Source organism: Perognathus longimembris, chromosome 5 (genome assembly GCF_023159225.1).
Source record: "Perognathus longimembris pacificus isolate PPM17 chromosome 5, ASM2315922v1, whole genome shotgun sequence".
NCBI lineage: Eukaryota > Metazoa > Chordata > Mammalia > Rodentia > Heteromyidae > Perognathus > Perognathus longimembris.
Genome location: NC_063165.1, coordinates 38,074,942 through 38,099,983, shown reverse-complemented (window position 1 = coordinate 38,099,983; position 25,042 = coordinate 38,074,942). Strand labels below are relative to the sequence as shown.

The window sequence follows — 25,042 nt, the reverse complement described above, 5'->3', positions numbered from 1 at the left end:
GAAAAAAAAAAAAAAGAAAGACACTTACCCTGGGAACAAAACATGCAGTCAAGTGACCCCTTTAATCACAGAAGTGTTTGCAAAGGAAAAATACTTATATTGAGTAAGGACACCTGTCTTGAAATGAGCTTCTGATGAAACCCATCCTTTGTTTATGGGGTCTCCAGGAAGGCACGCATCTGTGCCACAGGGCCTAGTTACTACATCAAAACAGTTAAACAGCAAGAGTAATTAAAAAGCATACCAGTGTCCACAACAAAGGGAAACACTCAACCTAAGAAGAATGTAAATCAATCTCCCTTCTACCTTTTCATCTTAAATACCCTTCATGTCAAAGCGCTCAGTGCTCCTCTTTGCATTCACCCACATGCATGTCTGGGTGCATACTGCTCTTTGCTTTGCTTTACTAATAAACTTTCTTGCGCTCTATCGCTAAAATCCTTTTTACAACAACATTACAATCCAATATCCAAAGCAAGAACTTCTCTCTCTGGGAACCTCCTCAGCCTACTTTGGTCACAAGGAACATGATATAGATAATCATACTAACAATTTTTAGGTACTATCTGCTGAGTCCTTACTAATGCTAAGCAGTGGGCTCAGCTCTTTACAGCTGCCATTGAACTCCAGCACAACTCTATGAAGTAGGTTCTATTATTATTAATAAAAGCCATAGGTTCGGAAAGTCCTGCATTCTGCTCCTGTGAATTTTACCTTCATTCCTCAAGCCACCATGAATTTCCAGCATCATTAAAGTAAAATTAAATAAAGTAACAGATTTTCCCCAGTAAAATGGCAGCATAAAGGGGGCTATAATTAATGAGCATTTAGACATTGTGTGAGTATTCCCCAGCAGACAAGCATTCCTTTACATGTCTTCAGTCTTAAAAAGCCAGCTAAAGCTAGCCAGTGTAACGAATGCTAATGAACTGTTGACAGTAGAAGCACATTACATTTGATATGAACTATTATCCAATTTTCAAAAGGCCCTCCTAGTGTAAATGTATAAAACTCTCTAATGCTGTGATCTTAATTTATGAATGTCAGCATGAAAGGATTACAAAAATCTTACTATTTGAAAGTAAAATACTATAAGCTTTTATTTCCACTTAGCCATCTTTACCTCCTGTATTTTACCATGTTTCGTCTCTTCACATCATACTCCAGGCTTTGGTTTCAATGTACCACACTCATTTAAGTGCCCTCCTTACAACTTGTTTTCCATGCTGAAGCAAGGTAGCTTGTTAAAACTTGAGTCAGATCATCTTTCTGACATGTGGGAAACCTTGCCCTTCCCAAGCTACAAACCATTGCCCTGTCTCAGTCTCAACTTTCTCCTTCCATTTTCTGCTCACTTCTTCACCAAGCTCTGACTTTCTTATTCTTCCTTCTGTGGCCCTCAAGATTTTGATGCCACCATGACTAAATTTCTTCCAGATCTTCAGCAAACATTTTTCCTAGCCACCTTTGTTCCTTCTTTGTTTTCCTCTGAAAGCAAAACTTGAGTTTCTTCTCACAAAAAAGTACCCAAGGGATAGATGACAACTGTGGTTAAGAATAATTTATCACCGGGGGTATGAGGGACAAGGTAACAAACAGTACAAGAAATGTATCCAATGCCTAACGTATGAAACTGTAACCTCTCTGTACATCAGTTTGATAATAAAAATTTGAATAAAAAAAGAATAATTTATCACCAGTCTGTTATGACCACCCACAAACCTTGAAGCTTATATATGATGAGTAGATAGTAATTATTCTAGGTAAGATTTGTATGTATAACTACACAGGACAGAACACTTAGCATTCATTTACAATCCTTGTTTTCATTTGTATTGACATTTCACTTATTGGAGTGAATGTTTGGGAAATTATTAGTATGATAGCTAATGCGATTCCTAATTTCAGTTGTAACCTCAGCTTGCCCAGGATGCCTGTGGAAGATATAATTCCAAGTTGTGGACGTGAAGCTAGAGTTTCTGTCAGTGTTGGTGACCATGTTGCTTCTTCACTAGTGGAATCTTCTCAAAGCGCATCTGTCAAGGAAACTGTGAGAAAACTCACATCTATTTTAAGGTAAAAATAATTACAGATCCTTTTTACATGCTTTCTTCAACTTCCTAAGCAATGGACACTCCTGTTTTGTTTTTTCCCCCTATTGAGTGGTAATGTTACTGGCTAAATTCAGTGGGATGACTTTATGATCTGTCTGCTAGCTGCATAGGTTATATACCATGGGTTAACTCTTCTTTGACATTGATCTATGGGAGACAAGCACCAGCGGCTCATTCCTGCAACCCTAGCTACTCAGGAAGCTGAGGCCTGTAGTATTTACACTTTGCAGTCAGCCAGATCAGAAAAGTCAGCCAGACTCTATCTGTAAACTAAATAGCAAAATGACAGGGGAGAGTCAAGAATCAAATGCTAGAGCACCAATCATGAACAAGCAAGCCCCGAAAGTACAGAGGCCTCAAGTTCAAGCCCCAGTACTGACAAAAAAAAAAAAAAGCAAATAAAATAAATAGAACCATAGTCATTAACTACCTATCAGTGGATATTAGCCCTCTTTGGATGCAATTAAAAAATCCTTACTAAATTTACTCATTACTCTCCTCAACTCTCAAGAATCCCTACGACATTTGTGTGGTCATGGTAAAAAAAAAAAAAGTCCCTTTGTGTGGTTTCCAGATAATGAATTTATTGAAGAAAACTGAATTTTACTTTTTTGTCCAGTATAGAACATTAACATTTGTGGGCAAAATTGTTTGAGGAATTTAAATGTTTGGATCTTAGTTCTCCTAAGGATGGAATAGAATTCAGTTTTTCCCTTTAAAAATGGTCAAGTTGAAGAATTGAGTTTTCAGAAGTTATTCTGAATAGATGTCATTTTGGAAGGTAGAGGTGGGAGCAAGGGTCCAACTAAATTAATGTACCCCAATAGTTTTGATGTCTTCCAAGACTTCGTTGGATGGGATGACAGGCTCTGGGTTTAGGAGAATATAACACATGCTCTGGCTGTAGAGTATTCCCTTAGGGCTTGAATTTTCTTATCAGTAGCTGGCAGAATTATTATCAGTAACTGGCAGAATCTTGAAGATGAGACTCTTCAAAGTAAGGAGGTAGAAAGAAAGAGGAAGGTAGGGCTACAACTTTCATGAAATCACCAGGCTACGGGGATTGGACTCTTAATGAGATCTTTATAGCTATTCCTATAGCTGTAAGTGAAACAGAGCTGTGCTCACCTTGGCCTGAAAATCACACCTGCCATATGAGGTGTACCAAGGAGTGGTATCTCATAGCACTCCTGTCCCAAGAGGAAGACTTTGTTTTGCATAATAGGACAACAAGCTGTCAGAGCAGTCAAGATACATTCCTGATCAACAAGTTTTTAGCGCCACATATGCCTAGATGGGTAAATTTACAGTAACCTGAAAATGAGACTTTGCTTCAACAGATGTTATATGTTGAGAAAAGGCCAACTTGTCCTATGGCCTGGTTGAATGTCAGCATCATATTGTTTTGTCCAGCAGGACAATGTCTGAAGAATGAGGTCTTCCAATGAATTTTTACCTGCTAGCAATATTGTTTCCAAAATTAGTATGTAAGCTCTGCAGTGGGTAGCCATGGATTATGGATTTATTCTGATTTCTTATTTATTGGTTTTAATATTCAGACATATCATGAGTCGTATGCAATAAATTGTATTTATACATTGACAAATATATGTGTGCCTGCATATATTTGAATAAATGCATGAATCTAACTTAAATAGAAAATTGATGTATTCAATGATTAGGTCATTTCAAGAGTATTCCAGGCGGTCTTGATAATAATAGTATCTTCTTGTGTGTGTGAGTCTTTAGTTTAGGCATTAACTTAGCTGTTTTTATTAATTAACTTTCTTATTCCTACAAATTTGTGAGATGTGTATTATGTATTTTTTAGTGGGTGAGAGAAAATGGACATTAGAGAAACCAAGTAATACACTGAAATTCAAAAAGACAATTACTCAGCTACTAAGGACAAGACTGGAATTTAAGCCCAGAGTCTCTTGTTTGGAATGCAATGCTTTTAACCATTGATAGAAACATTTTCCTGCTTTCCACACTGTCAGACTTGGACAAACATGATTGCAGCAGAGTTTGGATGTATAGTTACTTAACTTGTTTTCTCATCTGGATAAACTTCCTTTATCCAATATATCATTTTCCTTATTTTTCACTTGGCTAGTTTTTTTTTAAATTTTTAATGTAAGCATAACGTTTTTATTATCCGTAATAGTTACATGTGATCAAAAAGGGAATAATTTGAGTGTATCAAGGCTTGAAAGTACATCTACTTTGTACTTCCCAGAAACTAGCTCCCCAACGCACATAGGGAATCTTCAGTGCCCAGAATCCTCATACTGAGGACTCTGAAAGCCAAATGTGTTAATATATCAGCTCCATCCTGTGCCAACTTAAATTTTCTATGGTGATTGCTTCATTAAAACATTCTATAGATGAGAGGTAGAGAACACAAGGCTTTAACTGGAACAAAATGAGCTCCTCACTTTACCAATTTTCTCTTTGGCTGCTGGCAAAATGAACTCTGTTTTCTCACCTTTCACCAGTGAAGATGGACTTCGTGTTTTATTTGTTTTGTTTTTTTGTTTTTTCATTTGTTTATTTTATTTTATTTTATTTTTGGCCAGGACTGGGCTTTAGACTCGGCCTGAGCACTGTCCCTGACTTCTTTTTGCTCAAGGCTAGCTAGCACTCTACCACTTGAGCCACAGCGCCACCTCTGGCCATTTTCTATATATGTGGTGCTGGGGAATCGAACCCAGGGCTTCATGTATATGAGGCAAGCACTCTTGCCACTAGGCCATATTCCCAGCCCCGTTTTATTTGTTTTGGTTAGATTTTGTATTTCTTGAGCTAACTATACTTAACACTGATGCATAAAGACTGTGGCTGGATAGATACAATGTGGTAGGGCAATTGTTTTGTACCCAGTGTTCATTGTTCTTACCTTGCTTAGCCTGTGAAAGAGCAGTTTGAGTCCTTATAAGTATGTGAGTTATTCTCTCTGTGTCGTTCACTCTGCATCAGGCATCATCTTCCCCGCTCACACTGCCAGAATAGGGTTAGCCCACTTCTGGTTAGTGATAACTGAGTAAATGAATAAGATGTAATTTGTCTGGCTTGATGATTGTGCTTTTTAGCATCATCCTGTCTTTGTTTTGTGTTTCTTTAATTTGCAAATAAAGCAACTTCTTTGAAAATTAGTTTTTCCACATTATGTAGAGCATATAACAAAATACACTCCAAGAATATTTTCAAGTAAATTTAAAGTATTTCAGCGTTAAAAGTAGTGTTGGATGCTAAAATGTCTTCAACTGGATAGAAGGAGGTAAGAGTGAAGGAAAGTGAAATTTCTTTATTAAATTTAAACAGATCATCCTCAATGGTAAAATAGTATCAAATTTCAAATCATTTTAATAATAGTAGCAACACTCTCAATATATACTTGTTTTTTAACTTGTATGTAGCAGTCACTGTCTAAAAGGCTTTGATTATGTAAGCTCACTTAAACCTTAAGCCCTTCTATAAGGAGACACTTTTATTATTATCTCTATTTACAGAAGAGAAAACAGGCATTCAGAGGTTAAGTAATTTGCCTAATGCTACAGAATACTGATGGTATATCTAGAACTTAATTTCTGAGCCTTCTAGCCTCACATTCATTTTTGTTTGAAACTACCACTCCAACCTTCTCTTTGGTTTGTTATTTTAAGTATGTACTTGATACATCAGACCTCATTTATTTTAATTTTATATATAACGTAAGTTGATGCTATCTTAAAATTTGAAAACACAAAAGATAACTTTTAAAGAGGAAGTTACTGAGAATGGCCAAGAAACATATGAAAAAGTGCTCTACATCACCGACCATAAAAGAAATGCAAATCCAAACAACATTGAGATTCCATCTCACCCCAGTAAGAATGTCATATATCAAGAAAACTAATAATAACAATTGTTGGAGGGAATGTGGCCAAAAGGGAACCCTACTTCATTGTTGGTGGGAATGTAAACTGGTTCAGCCACTCTGGCAAGCAGTATGGAGATTCCTCAGAAGGCTAAATATAGAACTCCCCTATGACCCAGTAACCCCACTTTTGGGTATCCAAAAAACCACAAACAAAATCACAGTAAAGCCACCAGCACAACAGTGTTCATCGCAGCACAATTTGTCATAGCTAGAATCTGGAACCAACCCAGATGCCCCTCAGTAGATGAATGGATCAGGAAAATGTGGTACATATACACAATGGAATTGTATGCCTCTATCAGAAAGAATGACATTGCCCCATTCATAAGGAAATGGAAGGACTTGGAAAAAATTATACTAAGTGAAGTGAGCCAGACCCAAAGAAACATGGACTCTATTCCCTTATTGGGAATAATTAGCACAGGTTTAGGCAAGTCACAGCAGAGGATCACAAGAGCCTAATAGCTATACCCTTATGATCACATAAGATGAAGCTAAGTAAAATGAACTCCATGTTATGGAAATGATTGTTATATCACAGTTGTAACTACTTTCAACGTCCCATGTGTATCTGTAGCTCCTACTATTGATGATGTTCTTGTATCACCTTCCTGTGGTTGTATCTACACTATCTCTGCAATCTTATCTGAGTATATTGGAAACCGTCTATACTGGTATTAGAACTAGGAAATTGAAAGGGAATACCAAAATTGAGAGACACGGGGTAAAAAAAGACAACTACAAAAGCAATACTTGCAAAACTGTTTGGTGTAAGTGAACTGAACACCTCATGGGGGGGAAAGGGAAAGGGGGAGGGGGGAGGGGGAACGAGGGACAAGGTAACAAACAGTACAAGAAATGTATCCAATGCCCAACGTATGATACTGTAACCTCTCTGTACGTCAGATTGATAATAAAAATTTGAGAAAAAAAAAAAGAAATGTATCCAATGCCTAACGTATGAAACTGTAACCTCTCGGTACATCAGTTTGATAATAAAAATTTGGAAAAAAAAAAAGAGGAAGTTACTTTCTACATGTCCTATCTATTTCTTAAAGCAGCAGCCCCTTTGTAGCCACAACCAAGTCCCTTTCCCTGGTCTCTATTTCCTGAAGGGCACTCAGTTTCAGTGGTGAAAACACAGTCATCAGGAGGAGCTGAGGTTGTCAGGATGTGGAATGGCCACTTAGGTCAGGAGAGTGTTACGTCTCTGTCCTGGTACCTTCATTCTGCTGCTGTGCTTGTCTTCCTAGGGAGATTCTTCAATATTTTGTGCCTGAGTGTCAACTGCCACCAGAATTTGAATACACATCTGTAGAAGAACTTTTGGAAAATTCTGATGTAAGTGGGCTGTTTCTTCTTTTTTTAATCTTTGAGAGAATGAAGGACAGTCTAAGTTTAATTTTCCATGTAGAAAATGGTGAAATGTTACGTGCTATCTGGTAGCTAGCACTCTTATATGTGAATGACTTCTTGTAAAGCTGCCTGTGAAATCACTGTGAGCATGGGCCCAGCCTCCTGTCCTGAAAAGCTGGGGTAATGACTCTACTGATCAGCTACCTTAGAAGCTTAGCATGCTAGTTCCACTGAACATCAGTGGGGAAGAGAAATTTTACTTACCAAACCTTCCCTCGGGAATAGCACAATATATGACTAGAAGGAAAATGTGAGTTGGCTGCACAGGGTGCAAAGGCTGAATTTTCCATGAATTTCCACTTTACTCCAGTGAAGTGGAATAGTGCCCCTGTGGCTTAGCCCTGCAGGGCTGGGCTGATCCTGGCGGAGAAGTGCCTGCCCAGGTTGGGGGTGGTGGTGGTGGAGCTGCCTCAGACTGGAGGGAACATCAGACGTGTTGCAGGGGGTTGGAGGACCATTCTCCACCTCTCTACTCAGTGTTGCTTGTAGAATTGATTGACACATGTGGGAAGACTCTCAGTGAAAAGGACCCAGTTATTAATCAGACAAATTTGCCATATATCTCAATGAATCTTGGTATTCTCTAATTTTCTAGCCTACAATTATTGTTTCTGCCTTGTTACCACCTCCCACAGCTTTCCCCTCTGCACTACACAATAGGACTACACAATAGGACTGTTCTTGTCATAGCCAGCTGTGACCTCTGGGCTAAGCAACGCCATAGTCATTTACTTTACTTGACTTTCCAGTTGCCCACTTCCTCTCTCGAAAGACTTCCTGTATCTCTTATGATGACACACTTCTCATTTCTCTGCTTCCCTTCCCTTTATATTTCATTTGGCACTTATATTTCTCCTTGGATTCCATTGTGTCTGTGAGCTCATTTCTGTATGGCATTCCTCCGTCTACTAAAGGCCATTTCTAGATGACATCATCGAGTATCTGACTTTCAATATTTTACTATATGCCATGACTCCTTGGCTTCTAGCATTCCTTTCCAGAGTATCCAGACTCCAACTGCCTTCCTCATGTCACTATAAAACATTTTAATATAATTTTATTGTTATTATTAAGGTGTTGTACAGAAGGGTTACCATTTCATAAGTCAGGTAATGAGTATGTTTCTTTTTTTGGACAATGTCACCCCTTCCATCACTTTCCCCCACATATCATCTTTTTTTTTTTTTTTTTTTTTTTGGCCAGTCCTGGGCCTTGGACTCAGGGCCTGAGCACTGTCCCTGGCTTCTTCCCGCTCAAGGCTAGCACTCTGCCACTTGAGCCACAGCGCCGCTTCTGGCCGTTTTCTGTATATGTGGTGCTGGGGAATCGAACCTAGGGCCTCGTGTATCCGAGGCAGGCACTCTTGCCACTAGGCTATATCCCCAGCCCCACATATCATCTTTTGAATAGTCATTATTTCATCATCTAACTTTCTTGATTTTTAAATCTGCACATTTGGAAACAACATTGTATTTATGTAAGCTATCCTATTCTTTCTTTTGGAATAAAGAAAGACATAATTTGGTTAATTAACTAAATTGGACCCAGGCTTAAAAGACCAATGCTGGCTAGTTCTGGGCTTTGATGCTTTTAATACTAGGTATTTGGATATTATAACTCTGTTGTAGACAGCACACTCACTAAAGTTAATATCCTTTTTTATTATCATTTATGAAAACAGCTGGAGCAATGCCCAGAGCAGACAAACGAGAAGCTGAAAATATGTTTCAACCAGGTAAGCTTCCATTCCATGTAGCCATTTATATTCTGAATTACCCTGTGTTCCAAAGGGGAAATAATACACATTGCTAAATGTTAGGTTTGGAAAGAAATCAGACTTGCATTTACTTATCAAGGCACAGATTAATTTATAGCACATCACAAAGCAACATCTTTTTGAATTTTAAAATGTAACTGTTTGCATAATATAGAGCTTATGAAACCCTTGGAGGAGAACTGTATTTTGAACAAAAACCAGGGCATTTTACGTCTATATAAATATAGCCACTGCATCTTTGAAATACTAGTTTAAAATAGAAATTGTAGGTTAAGGCTTTAAATTATTTCAGACAGTTTGATATCTTATTTTTCTAATATTTTATCAGTAATGTTTATTATTTTTCTACTATAAAAGTAGTTCACAAAACAATAACACTAAGAAAGGACTTTAAAAAAAGAAATTCATCCACAGCTTAAACCAATCAAGTTTACTGTTTTTATTTATTATACTTCAAACCTCTCTCTCTCTCTCTCTCTCTCTCTCTCTCTCTCTCTCTCTCTCTCTGCATAGATTCTTTAAAAGTGTCAAATAATGCCATCTGTGTATTTGTTTCTTTTGTTTTGGTGGCACTATGGTTTTGAACTCAAGGCCTGGAACTTGCTAGGCTGGCATTCTACTGCTAACCTATACCACCAGCCTTTGTCTGTCTGCTTTTTCAAGCTTAGGAGGGAAACAGAGCCCATGGTGTCTTTCAGTTTTATTACAGAAATAGCTAAAAAAAAAAAAAAAAAAAAACCACCTTAAACCCTCAGCTCTCTTATTTCACAATTGATCAACAAGTGAGGATGACCAAGCTAACATAGTAGAGCTGAGATGGCCATTGAGTCTCTCATACTCATCCTCTGACATTGCATAGGTACCATAGCTTTTCTTTTTCTTTTCCGCAAGAATGGGGTTTGAACTCAACTTTTCATGGCATCAGAATCAATATATAGATGTTAAGTCTCTATTGACCCATTATCTCTTTGTGGAACCTGTATATCAGTTCTGCTGCTAGCACATATATTAGCACTGTTTTCTGTTGCTCATGCTTATAGACATCTTCTGGAGAGCTACTGTAACAACATGCAAATCTGTAAATAATAGGAAGCAAATGGCACTTTTGATACTGTACAGACCACAACTGTAATCAAAGGTACTGCCTCATCTCTTCTGTAAATGATGTGTATCATTGAATAGCCTTATTTTGTTTTTTTGTTGTTTGTGGGGCTTGAACTCAGGGCTCAGGTGCTGTCCTGAGGTTTTTTTGCTCAAAGCTAGCACTCTACCACTTTGAGCCAACTGCTTCCTCCAGGTTTTGTTTTGTTTTTAATTGTCAAGGTGATGTACAGAGGGGTTACAGTTACAAGTGTAAAACACTGAGTTCATCTATTGTCAAACTTGTTACTTCCTCATTTTTCCTTCTTTTTTTTTTTTTTTTTTTTTTTTTTTGCCAGTCCTCGGCCTTGGACTCAGGGCCTGAGCACCATCCCTGGCTTCTTTTTGCTCAAGGCTAGCACTCTGCCACTTTAGTCACAGCGCCACTTCTGGCCATTTTCTGTATATGTGGTGCTGGGGAATCGAACCCAGGGCTTCAAGTATACGAGGCAAGCGCTCTTGCCACTAGGCCATATCCCCAGCCCACTTCCTCATTTTCTCCCACCTTCCCCCCTCCCTAATCCCCATCCCACCTTACCTCCTCAAGTTGTACAGTTAGTTTACAACATATTGTCTGATAAGTATTGCTGTTGTATACGTTCACCTTTTACTGCTTGTCTCACCATTTTGAGGTTCCCTTTCCCTTCCCTAATTCAGATAAATTTTTATAGAATACCCTGGGTACTAAAATCAAATCCATTGACTACAGGGGCTAAAGCATAGGGGAAAAAAAAAAACAAAAGAAAAAGGCTAATTTCACATAGTATGTTAAAAATGGCAGCAGCACTGATTTTTTTTCCTAGTTGTGGGGCTTGAACTCTTGGCCTGGGTGTCGTCCCCAAGCTCTTCAGTTCAAGGTTACCTTCTGCCACTTAAGCCACAGTGCTACTTCTGGTTTTCTGATGGTTCATTGGAGATAAGAGTCTCATGGGCTGGCTTTGAACCATGATCCTCAGATCTCAACCTCCCGAGTAGCTAGGATAACAGGTGTGAGCCATCGGTGCCCAGCCAAACATTATTTTCTTTCTTTCTTTTTTTTTTTTTGTCAATCCTGGGGCTTGAACTCTGGTCCTGGGCACTGACCCTGAATCTTTAGCTCAAGGCTAGTGCTCTACCACTTGAACCACAGCCCCACTTCTGGTTTTCTGGTGGTTCATTGGCGATAAGAGTCTCATGGACTTTTTTGCCCAGGCTGGCTTTGAACCAAGATCTTCAGATCTCAGCCTCCTGAGTAGCTAGGATTTCAGGCATGAGCCACGAGTGCCCAGCAGTTGTATTGTTTTTGCACATGAAAAATAATTGTGACTTTCCAAAAGACATAGGACTAGGCAAACTTCAGAAAGCTAGGACATAAGCCAGATACCTTCTCACAAAGGTAGACTCATGAAGTATTCAAATTTTGGAGTGTACCTAAATGTAACATTTCTTGTTAGCACGTTTGCTTCTGATATTTCTGTTAAGTTTACTGATAAGCAACTGTAAGAGAAGAGGGATTGTGGCTAGTTTCCCCTTACTGCTCAAATGAAAAGTAAATGTGTCTGTTTTCAGAATTGTGTTTTTGGGGTTTTTTTGGCCAGTCCTGGGCCCTGGACTCAGGGTTTGAGCACTGTCCCTGGATTCTTTTTGCTCAAGGCTTGTACTCTGCCACTTGAACCACAGCGCCACTTCTGGCCATTTTCTGTATACGTGGTGCTGGGGAATTGAACCTAGGGCTTCATGTATACAAGACAAGCACTCTTGCCACTAGGCCATATCCCCAGCCCATAGAATTGTGTTTTTTTTGAAAAAAGCAATATATATTTTTAATTCATTGATAAGTGGTAATTGAATATTTTCAATTTGGAGTTTCTTACCAATATTTCTTACCTAAAATGCAAGGAAGCATTTATTTCAGAATGTTTTTACCCCATTTTAGCATTAATAATTTGTTTTTGCTTTTAAAAAATTCTATTTTATTATCTTTAGGTAGTTGTATAAAGAAGCTACCATCGGGGAAATAAGTTTCTAAGTACAGTACATCTTTCTTGATCAATGTCACCCCTTTCATCATTCTTTTCCATCCCTCCCATCCCCTCTCCTCTCTTCCCAATTTTCTGAGTCTCATAAGAGATATATTGAACATTACAGCTGCATTTTCCCATTCCCTCTCTTCATTATTCTACCTTGACTAACATTGTCTTAATCAACTAATATAAGACTGTGATTGAGCACCACTAGAGGGTAGGCTCTAAAGGAGGCCACTTTGATGTGTTTCTTCATTTAACCATCCTTGATTTGGGAGGGAGGTAACACTATTTCTATGTTAGCAATAAGGCAACAGAAATTGAGAAAAACAATATCCCAGTGTCTTGATGCAGGTATCAGCCTTGAAGTTCCAACTCTGATTTGTCCTATTATGTACTTCTTCATTTAATCACTTATTCAAGTTTAGCCTTATCTAGGCTTAAATACTTGATCCATATGATTGTTTGCATGCATTAATTACAGTAGGTCTATTATAACTTCTCAGCCAGATTGTATAGGAGAATTGCCTTTAACTTACCAGATACCTTGACATGATTGTTATAACACGTGTAGAGTAGAAATCATGTGTATGTGGCCGGGGGCGGGGGCAGGGGGCGTCTGGTAAGTGGATTTGCTTAGTGCTTCAGCAGGGATTGATTCTCTCAATGAAAATGAGTCAGTTGAAGAGATTTGCAGACTCTATCTTTCCATAGGTCTTTACTGGTGAGGGCTCTGTGGTTTACATACTTACATTGTAAAAGTTGGGAATTTATTAAAAATTAAACTCATATTTGTTTATTCAAGCTTATGTATACTTTAAAAAATCTACTTTATTACATGGTACATTTTTTTTCTTATTTATTCTCAAAGTGATGTACAAAGAGGTTACAGTTTCATACATTAGGCTTTGGGCACATTTCTTGTACTGTTTGTTACCTCCTCCCTCCCAGATGCCCCTCAGTAGACAAATGAATCAGGAAAATGTGGTACATATACACAATGGAATGTTATGCCTCTATCAGAAATAATGACATTGCCCCATTTGTAAGGAATGAGGGAGCATGTTACGTTTTTTAATGTCTACATATCAGTAATATAGGCAGGCAGTGGGTCTTAGAAGCTAGAGGACATAGGAACAATGTTTGTTCAGGATGAACAGTGTAAGCATACATGATTAGTAGAATTTTCTTGAATGTCCTACAATATTCTTCAAGGGAAAGTAGAACTCAATGAATTAGAGCATTATGAAATCAAGAGATCAAGATTTGCACGGGGCTGGGGATATAGCCTAGTGGCAAGAGTGCCTGCCTCGGATACACGAGGCCCTAGGTTCGATTCCCCAGCACCACATATACAGAAAACGGCCAGAAGCGGCGCTGTGGCTCAAGAGGCAGAGTGCTAGCCTTGAGCGGGAAGAAGCCAGGGACAGTGCTCAGGCCCTGAGTCCAAGGCCCAGGACTGGCCAAAAAAAAAAAAAAAAAAAAAAGATTTGCAGTGAGGGGCTGGGGATATAGCCTAGTGGCAAGAGTGCCTGCCTCGGATACATGAGGCCCTAGGTTCGATTCCCCAGCACCACATATACAGAAAACGGCCAGAAGCGGCGCTGTGGCTCAAGTGGCAGAGTGCTAGCCTTGAGCGGGAAGAAGCCAGGGACAGTGCTCAGGCCCTGAGTCCAAGGCCCAGGACTGGCAAAAAAAAAAAAAAAAAAAAGATTTGCAGTGACTTTCCTAACCACAAAACTGCATGGTTACAAACATCATACAAATAATTTCTTTTGTAAAGGACAAATCTATGCAATTTGTTCTGGACTATATACTTTTTTTTAAAAGTTAATTTTATTGTCAAAGTGATGTACAGAGGGGGTTACAGTTACATATGTAAGGTAGTGAGTACATTTCTTGTTAAACTTGTTATTCCCTCCCTCAATTTTCTCCCATTTCCCCTCTCTCCCTGTTCCTTCCTTCCAAGTTATATAATTAGTTTCAAATGTATTTTCTTGTGAGTATTGCTGTTGCATTGGTTTGCTCTTTGTTGGACTATATACTTTTAATAAAGAATGACAAATAATAGGATGACTCACCCTGGCTACATGGGTGTTCCGGGAACAATTGCCACAGTAGTTGCTATTCCATGACTGCACTAGGGGCCTAGCACTACTTGACCTGAACTACCATTTTTTATCCCTCCCTTCCACAAACCTTGTGTTCTATCCAAAATGAACACCACAGCATCACTCTAGCCTACATACCTGGCTGATTCAGCCTTTCGCCATGTTGTCCTCTAGGATATATAGTCATGGTGGGCATCTTGAAGACCTTAGTCAACGCTTGGTCAATATAATCTTGTACATCAAATGTTTCTCAATCTTCCCCTGTGAAATTAATCTTTACCTCTATGTGTTCCGAGAGAACCTTAAAACTCTATTTTAGCATTTATCAAAACTTTCCTTCTTTTCATATTAGTTTCTTTCACTTTATTTTCATGCACTCAACTAGATTATAGCCCTGGAATTTAGTAATCTTGTCTTATCAGACTTTTGTCATGACAGCATTCAGTAAGTACCTTGAAATGCATCTGTATTTAATATTTGTATGTTAAACCAAAGTTGATTATTCCTGTCAAGATGTCTGCTTCCCCCATGCATATTATCTCTGCTTATCTGGTCCAAAATCTATAGATCCCATATTTTTATCTTATTTTACACAAATTTGTTAGGATTTTGGAGCTACAAAATTGTTCAAGCTGGACTTTCTAAATTCAATGCAGAAAACTTAAATCTCAATTGAATAGTATTTTTTCAAACCAAATTCAGTTCTGAATTATTATAGTGTGAAAAGAATTCCATTTCTTATCTGCTGCAATACCTTCTCAAGAGTGGTTTAACCAGCAGAACTAAAACTCAACTTGTTCTAATTTTCCTCCTCACCTTAATTAACACATCTTTTGTTTTCACTAAGCTTTAAAAGTTGTTGCAATTGTTATCTTATATAGCCACTCTTTGAAGAGCGTAGCCCAAGTAAAGCAGACTAATAAATGAAGAAAATGGATTGTATTGTTTGAAGGAAATATAATTTGTTGGTTATAGAAGAGTGAACTTGGAGAGACTGTGACTTTGAATGCAGTATGCTATATAAATGTTCTTGATATTGAGGTGTAATTTTATTCTTCTCTTGCCTTTAACTTTAAGTATATAATGCATGATCCATAAGAAATTACAGATATATGGCCAAGAAGTCCTGGGCAGCTATCATTCTTTGCTCCAGTGGTCAGATTTTACAATACAGTAGTACAATATCAAAGTCAGGAAACTTATTAGTAGTGCTGTTAGTATTAGGCTGTGGTCCTATGTTCTTTTATCAGATAACTTGGTTTGGGTACACATTACTTAAAACAATTCACAAAACTTCCATCATTACCAACATAGCTCTTTGGTGCTTATCCTTTCATGGCCCACACTACTTTCTAGCACTACTATTACGATCATCTTGCCATTTCTGGCAAGCAGTAGAAGTGAAATTATAGAACCCAGCTCATTTCCTAATTGTCCTTCTTCTTTCAACATCTCTTCAAGTCTATTCAAGTGTGTCACCGTATCCTCCTTTTTACGATTCATGAGAAATACAGCTGTCTTTTCATATGATTATGATACTAATATTGTATATCTAATTTTAATTTTACTTTAGGGGGATTGGTTTATTGTGGCTATTTTTGTTTTAAGGAAAACATTTCATGGCTATTATTCAGGATAGCTAAAGCTCTAAAATTCTAGAGTTCTGAAAACTAAGAATTCTAAGTGGCTGGTGACATCTAAACTGTGTGTGACCTGTGTCCTTATTCCAGCTGAGATGAATGATTTGCTTCTCAAAGGAAAGGAAGAGATCACCCTGAGGTTCCCTGGAGCTTCCACAGGAAGCATGTGCGAAGCTTCCAGGGAAACATAGTTGTTGCCTAGGTTGCAGGTTAGCAACTTCTTGCAGGGTGAATTAAAGATGGTCAAAGTAATTAACAATCATAGATTTTACAAATCGAAATAGTCAGAAGAGCAGATTTTTAATATACTCACCATACCAAAAATGATGAAAGTTTAAGCTGGTGGATATGATATGTTAATTAGCCTGGGTTGCAAATTACTCAAGATACACATGAGTCTAAACAAATAGAAAGATGGATACCTTCCAAATTGTCTGCATGTAGCCCAGCAGGCAGGAGTGGCAGGTCCGCAGGTCCCTGGATGTGAATGCTACACACATCTGATCTACTGATTAATGCTGGGTTTCTGCCTCAAAAATGAAGCAATGAACAAAACCAAATGTATTTTACATGGAAGATTCATGCTAGAAGGAAAGACAAAAACACTAATAAACAGGATGTAGAATCACAGAATAACACTCAAATAAGTAGATATACAATGTGATGTGCTCTAAATAACTGTTTAGGGCTGGTGTGTTGGGGGAAGAAGCAGGCAAGTTCAGATATAGTGGGTAAGAGGCAGCTAGCTGTCCTGAGGTGAAAAGGGAGCCTCTTGCAGCTATGGGGCGGAAGTTACCAAACCAAGAACAGAGCAAGAGGAAAGGGCCTCAGGCAACAATGAGCTTGGTAAATGTGTGCAAAGAGTCAACCTGAAAATGAGGAAATAAAGAATTAGAGACAGCCAGGTCAAAAATTTTTGAGTCTACTTTTTCATGCCTCAAACAAGCTTTAAGACTCAAAAACATGAGATTTCTTTACATATTAATCTATAAATCTCAGAAGCAGTCACATTTTTGAATGCCATTACCTGTACCCAAACTCACACCATCAATGTTTCTAATGTGGAGTGCTATTTTGGTTCCTGCTCCCTCAGGCTCCTCTCAATTAATAGAATATGAAGCATGTAAGTTACAAACATGAATCCAAGTTTAGTACTCTAAATTGAGACTTTAATGTTCCTTAATTTAATGGCTACCCCACCCCCTCCTCTCAGCTGTAATATCAGAACCCTACTTGGAGACACAATGCCCTTTCTCCCAGAATATATCAGTATTTGTGTACTTGTATTATCCTTTTCTGTCAACTAGAAAGTTCTTGAGAGCACAGATTACCTTGTGTATCTTTCTATCATCTGAAATCAAATTCAAGTCCTTGAATTTAGGAAGTAGTTGGTGAATTGTTATTAAACAGAACTATCAGACAGGCCATCTTGTTGTTGTTTGTTTAAAGGATTTTACAAAAAGAAAACAAACTCATGAGAGTGATGCTTAGTTAAGGGATGGTGAGGAAGAGCGGCTCAGGGCACATATTAGGGGATGTGTGGGAGGAGGCAAAGGCTGGCAAGGGTAAGCCCAGAAGGCATTTGATGAGGGCCTCTCACAAATTTCCTGGCATTATAGTCGTATTAGAAAACAGCAATCTCCTCATTGCAGAAACATTAAAATGTTTGTGATGAGATTTGCCCTGGATCTGTTTTCTTATACCCCCCTCCCAGTCCTCTCAAATGTTGGTATAAGTGATTAATATCATTCTAAAATAAAAGCATCTGGCCTTCCATTGTGTCTTTCTGCTTCATGGATACCTCAGGCCAGCATACCATCTTGGAAAACAATGAAGACCTTTAAATCAGCCAAGGGCTATGCTTTCCATACACTCTACACTACAATAAACCCAAGGAGAGGGAGGGAGCAGACTGCCTCCTTCCATAGCTTCTGTGCTTTGTGGGGACATGACAGACTTAAGTTATAAATAATACCACATCATCTTCAAGGCAGCCCAAATGACTGACCATCTGTCATAGCCTGTGAGTTACTAGCACTGCTGAGAGAAGGCAGTGGCACCTGCCACCTTTATGCCTTGAAGAGTTTCCTATCACTGGTGAGAGAGAGCAAATTCAACATTCATGGAGTTTCTTCATCCCAAAGCAAAGCTCTCTTTTCTGCTTTTATAATAACTGGAAAGGTGTACATTTTCCATCTTCTCTCCTTCTCTTCCATCACATCCTTAAGTGTATCAGCATTTTGTAATATGTGCCGCACTTACACAATAGAGTGAAGACTTGGCATATATGTGCAGAGTTGGAATATGGAGGTAACTATAGTATTAGGGTTAACTATGATATTAAGAGTTATCTAGTCATCTCTATAATAGAGTTAACTATGATATTAGACTAATGTTTTAAAAACATATTGAGACTATTTAAAAAAACATTTCTAGATCCAGAATCTATACATGGTTCATTACGAAAAAAGGCTAAAGAGAAAAATACAGTCCCTCATTTATCATGTGAACAGAAGAGGAATACTTAATGAAATCTCTTGGGGACAGTGTGAACAAAAAAGGAAGATGGTGGAAGGTAAACTGAATGACCTTCGTACGAAAGTGGCGGTGATACTGCAGAAGCTTCAGCTGGTGAGTGATGATGTTGTGTGCCTGGTATAGGGATGTACAAAGATCCCATCACCACATCCCTCCTCACTTTGTCATTGTTATAGTGACTTGGAATAAGTCACCAATCCAGCCCTTTGTTGGTTTCAAAGACCAAGTGAACCAACTTTGAAGAGTATTAAACATTAAAAAATACTTTCTTCTTTTCTCTCAACACACATCAAGATCTTTGTGCTATAGGTAAGCCATCACCTTTAATATCTCATCCGATACCATGTATACCATAACGTTTTTTTGTAGAAAGCAAGCTATCTAGTTTTGTTTACATAAATAAATTAAAATAAAAAGAAATACCCCCAATCTTAGAGGAAAAGAAACAGCATGTAAGTACAGATTAGTGTGAGTTTTGTTCACATGTTTTTAATGCATCAAGAATTGAAACTCAATGATATATCCAACTAATTGGGAATGACCTGTCTTCTATAAAAGCACATGGAATACTAGATACTGTCCAGTGAAAATGAAAATAGGATAACCAAGATTAAAAATCCTGTCAATTCTAGAAAGTTAAGTGGAGAAATCCAAGGCAGCATGGTGAGTTTGGAGAACATGTTGTCCTCAGATCATAGCCCAGATCATAGCTGGGAGACTGAGTTGTCCTGGCCCAGATGTTGTTGGAGAAGCAAAGGTGAGTCACTGAAGAAAGCCTGCAGGATTGAGGATGGCCTTGGAAGTGAATGGGCTGGGGGAGAGACACGCCCACTCACCAGACACCAGACTTAGAATACAAGGCCCATAGATGTAGATTTGAACTAAGACTCCCTGGGTTTCCATCCTATCTCTAAAACTTTCAAGGTGTGGGTTTATTTTTCCATCCCCAAAAATGCATCATTTGACTTACCTAGATTTTTCCCTTATATTAAATACAAAATGAAATGCAAAAAAGATTTCAGAAGGGAGGTATCTCCCTTCCCTTTAGATATGGAGGCAGCAATTAAAATGCTAAATTATTAAAATAAAAAAGGAGGATTAACACTAACTGTTCTCACATTATAGTAATTGTATTTATGTTTCTATCAACAACACCTCAGCCCATTCTTCAAGCTTATTATTGCTATGTGGTTTGAGTGCAGCTCCTTTTGGCTCTTGAGCTGATAGTGTTTGTACATGTAGCTGGTTTTTATAGGGGAAAGCTATCATTTTGGAGCCTGGCACATGGTGTAGTTTTTATGATGATTTTTTTTCAATAATAAGAAATTTGAGAAAGACTCAAGAAATTCTACATCATAGAAACTCGTAACATTTTCAAGTCATCAAAAACATGAAAAAAATATTTCTCACAATAGAAAAATCCATGTTTATTTATGAACAAATGGAATAACAAATTACTGAATTTTAAAAATACTGATTTGCTTTCATGCCAAACATATAGGTTTTCCCAAAGTATTTAATTTAATTTGCTTTATACAGTAAGTTTGGTGGAGACACAAAAGTCTTCAGTCAGCATCATGTGAACTATTTTACCAGTTATCTGTAGAGTGTTACCCTAAGAAACATGGCTTAACCTGCATTATTCTCATTCCTACACTTGAAAGTTCCATTACCTGTCCTATCTCTGGGTACCAGAGTGATAGCAGCAGAATAAAGCAGAGAAGGTGAACAGTGAGGGAAAGTTTAGGACTAGGACAAGTCATTTTTAATAAGGGAAGAGTTACCAGTGGAATTCAGCTCTTCTAAAGGAGATAAATGACTCTTAGCCAATTGAGAGCATAAATGTGATCAAATAAGAAAGCGTTTGGAAAGGTTTTAAAGCATTATTAAATAGACAGGTTTTGTTGCTACACATGGTCTTGAATGGCCACCCGAATGACAGAGGTAAGAGACGGGGCCTCTGGCCTGGTGTGACCGATGGCTTTTCTCTTCCAGGGTGGTCCAGTGGGTGACCTGGAGCAGATCGATGCTTATTTAGAATCTTTGCTTCAAGAAGATAATGCATTTCTCCAGAAGACTTTGAATAAGGGGATTCTAGATTGGGGACATAAATCTCGTTCCAAAAAAGAATGAAGGCACTCAATAATAAGTCAGGAAAGGCAGTTCTTTAAAAAAAATACTAAGAAAATCAGAAGGTTCTTCTTAAACCTTTTCCTTTCCATTGTTTTTTTTTTTGTAAAGTTTACCCTGTTTATACAATGCTCTATAGAGATGGGGACTGATGTCCAAGTTATATACTTCCCATAATTATTTCCTAACTCTATTCTCTTTCATAATTTCTAGAGTGTTCTTATTCTCATCTAAGAAAAAAATATTACTCATATTTAATTTTTGCTTTTACTTCACTGTCAAAACATAAAACAGCAGTTTTTAAAACCCATATAAAGCTGGGTATGGTGGTGCATGAGTGTAATCTCAGCAACTTTGGAGATAAGAGATCAGAAGGATCAAGGTTTGAGGCTGGCCCCAAACAAAACATGTGAAACCACATCAGAAAAAGTAGCCAAAGTCAAAAAGAGTCTAGGGTTATGGCTCAAGTAATAAAATCTTTGCCTAGATGGTACAGAACTCTGAGTTCAAGCCATAGTAACAGAAGAAAAGTCCATAGAAAAAGGACTTTAGAATCTCCAGTGCTTTAAACATGTTGAGAAAGAAAGACATTCTATTACTACAGACAATATTTAGGAAAACTGAAAATATAAATCTCACTCCAACACTTTAGTTAGTAAATGAATAAATCACTGACACACAGTATATACTCATTGCTCATATGTAAGAATTATTTTTACAAGCTTAGGAAATTATATAGATAAGAAATTTCACATATATATGAAGATGTGTGTTATACTGTCTTTAATAACTGTTTTGTTTCTCTTTCTGAAAAATGTCTTCAATTTTGGACCAAAATAAAACATTTAATATTCACTTTAAGAATTGTATGACTTTAATTTATGTAATGTGCACAGTACAACATTTAGAATATATGAAGTGGGATGCAGACTCTGATTAGTGTCTTTACTTACTTTCCCCAACAGACATGTTAGTGTGAATTTTCTGAATTAGTGAGCTTCTACACTAATATGCTTTAACAGTTATCTGTGACTCTGTCTCCAGACAGTATGTAAGAGCCCATGTCAATCATAACATAGATGAACATTTAGATGTAATAGAATCTAAAATTTTGCTACTTTTTTCCACTCAAAATACCTTTGAGATCATTTTATACCAGGGGCAGTAAATTAATAAAGAATAACTGAGAGATGATGAAACAATCTTGCAATAATTTTAACTGCTCCTTATTAGTTCATTCCAGGAAAATACCAATATTTACTTAATTAGTCCTTTGTTGATGGATATTTAGGAATTTCTTTTTCCTTTTGGATGTATGTGCACATAATAGTGAATATACTTAAAAACATGTTGATTTTACACATATGCAGTTAACCCCATCAATTTCTGGAAGGTGAATTGCTTGACTAAAGAATGTACACATTTTTATCAGTTTTAATACATGATGCCCAATGATAGTCCATAAAATTATATATGTGTGTATACACATATGTTATCTACATTATGTACATGCATATGTGTATATAATCCAAATATTCATATATACATGTAATACATATACACATATATAATATGCCCATACAAAGGATGAATGCTTGTTTTTTCACACCATCTACTAGCGAATTGACACTTTCACGTTTCTGATCAAATAGGTACAAAGTCATATTTTAATGTCTCATGTCTTATGAGTTTGTTTGAGCATCTTTTCATGCTTTAACACTATTTTTAAACTTGTTCTTTGTACACTTTTCTGATTTATCAGAACTATTTTCATATTAGGGGAATTTTCTTTTTTATATGATATGTACTGAAAATATTTTTCCTCATACTTTTTCATTTTTAAATGTCCTTATTCAGCTGCAAGCCATAAATGATTATTGAAAAAGTTGACCAAGTGTCTTTTTATTTCTCCTATAGTCATAGAGAGGACTTTCTTTGGGTTAAAGTTATAAAAAATGAGTTTTCTTGTAATTTTGTAATTATATTATTGAATATTTACTTCATCTAGCATTTGTTTTGGTATAAGAAGTCAGTTGGAATCCCACTCTGTGTGTGTGTGTGTGTGTGTGTGTGTGTGTGTGTGTGTATTTATTTCCCCCTAGCCACAGAATTGTCCCAGAATTACAACCTGACTCTTTCCTATGAGTCTGTAATGTCACCTCTATTGTATTTCAGGTTTTGTATTGAGACGGCTCCTAAAACACTGAAGGGAAAAGCATTTATGGTATTTTATTTTTCAAAATGTCTTACATATCCGGGCATATTTAGCTTTTATTCAAATGTAATATTAGACTTCAATTACCCCCTCCCTCCTCAATTTTATTTGCTATTTCTTACATTCACAATGACAATATAGGATAACTATATAGTTACCTTTGGAAATCAAGTTTTTCTACATGCAGGACCAGGACAAATCTTTCTGTATGTTCAAATCTTGATATCCAATAATGTCATTTAAGAATTTTCTCGGGGCTGGGGATATAGCCTAGTGGCAAGAGTGCCTGCCTCGGATACACGAGGCCCTAGGTTCGATTCCCCAGCACCACATATACAGAAAACGGCCAGAAGCGGCGCTGTGGCTCAAGTGGCAGAGTGCTAGCCTTGAGCGGGAAGAAGCCAGGGACAGTGCTCAGGCCCTGAGTCCAAGGCCCAGGACTGGCCAAAAAAAAAAAAAAAGAATTTTCTCCAAATACTTTGTACATTCCTATTTACATTTATTGTAATCAATATTTCCTCATTTTTTATGACTTATGCTTTATCTAGAAAGATGTATCATTTGTGGATATCCATATTGCATTCACCATAAGAATTCGCCTGCTAGAAATGGTTTAAATGTTTTTCTGCATCAGCAATTAATCTTTCATGCATATTTCTATGCATAATTTGTGAATAATGAGTGCACATTATTTATATAGATAAACACAAATTTTGTACTATGGGTCTTTCTGTTCTTGATCTAGCCCAATTTTTCCTTCCACCAGGAATATTCTTGCCCTTTTGAAAACTTAATTATCTTTCTATACCATTTTTCCTTTAGTGTAAAACTAGTAATAAAAGTTAATGGTGGGGGCTGGGGATATGGCCTAGTGGCAAGAGTGCCTGCCTCGGATACATGAGGCCCTGGGTTCGATTCCCCAGCACCACATACACAGAAAATGGCCAGCAGCGGCGCTGTGGCTCAAGTGGCAGAGTGCTAGCCTTGAGCAAAAAGAAGCCAGGGACAGTGCTCAGGCCCTGAGTCCAAGGCCCAGGACTGGCCAAAAAAAAAAAAAAGTTAATGGTGCTAAGAAGCCAATCTTGCTTCTTGGAAAAAAATTTTGAAGAGAGATCTCCACAGGACACTCCTTACAGTACCTAACCAAGCCATTCAGAGCTCTGTCTAAACTGTCTCCTACTCCTTCTTTTTACTCTGCATAAGAAATTTTCTCCATTCTAGTGGATTCAAGTCTTATTTCCAAAGAATGAGCTCCAAGTTCTTAGGACCCTATTGTCTACCTGTTAACTCTAATAAAGAAATAGTGTTCAGTTGGAAGTCTACGTTGGTATGTTTGTAGCAAAATTAATCATGATCTCAGTAACTTCATTACCTTTCAAAGCATTTCTTTGGTTCTGCAATGGCTTCAATTCTCAGTAAGCTGAATTTGAAGTAGGTAATCAGTTATGACTAACACAGAGACCCAACTGAGTAAAAATTGGAATTGGTCCAAGAATGGAGTAAATTTAGAAGAGAGGAACCAGACTTAAGGATTCACAGCACTACATTCCCAACTGGGGTAGCAACATCTTCGGGGACCATTAGCAGAGAAACACTAGGTTCACTGGACAACTTTTCAAGTTCAATTGCCTGGGGACTTGGTCAGGAAAAAATTAGCTTGTCAACTAGAGTGACATGAAAGAGGCAGAAGCCAGGCAGGTGCCTGTAATCCTAGTTATTCAGGAGGCTGAGATCTGAGGATCACAGTTCTAAGCCAGCCTACAGAGGAAAGTCAGTAAGACTTTTATCTCCAGTAAACTACCCAGAAAATGCTTGAAGTGATGCTGTGGCTCAAGTGGTAGAGAGATAGCCTTGAGCATAAAGAGGCTTAAGGACAGCATCCAGGCCCTGAGTTTGTCTTGAGTTCAAGGACTGGCAAAAAAAAAAAGTAGCATGTAGAGAATATTTATAGATACAGTAACTTAAAACACAGAAAGGACAGACAGAAACAGACAGAATGTAAGACTCAATACATTTTTCTTTAAAGTTTACTAACT

General features: G+C 37.7%; 1 protein-coding gene across 1 annotated transcript in view; it reads left to right on the top strand.

The window, feature by feature from the left end:
• The window catches only part of Morc1 (MORC family CW-type zinc finger 1), a 137,173-nt gene extending 116,379 nt beyond the window's left edge, over positions 1-20,794 (top strand). Inside the window, exons 25-29 of the mRNA XM_048345812.1 lie at positions 1,921-2,076; positions 7,290-7,377; positions 9,134-9,187; positions 18,560-18,754; positions 20,657-20,794. Of these exons, the coding sequence (XP_048201769.1) occupies positions 1,921-2,076; positions 7,290-7,377; positions 9,134-9,187; positions 18,560-18,754; positions 20,657-20,794 (631 nt within the window). The remainder of the gene's footprint in view (positions 1-1,920; positions 2,077-7,289; positions 7,378-9,133; positions 9,188-18,559; positions 18,755-20,656) is intronic.
• The last annotated feature ends 4,248 nt before the right edge of the window (positions 20,795-25,042 follow it).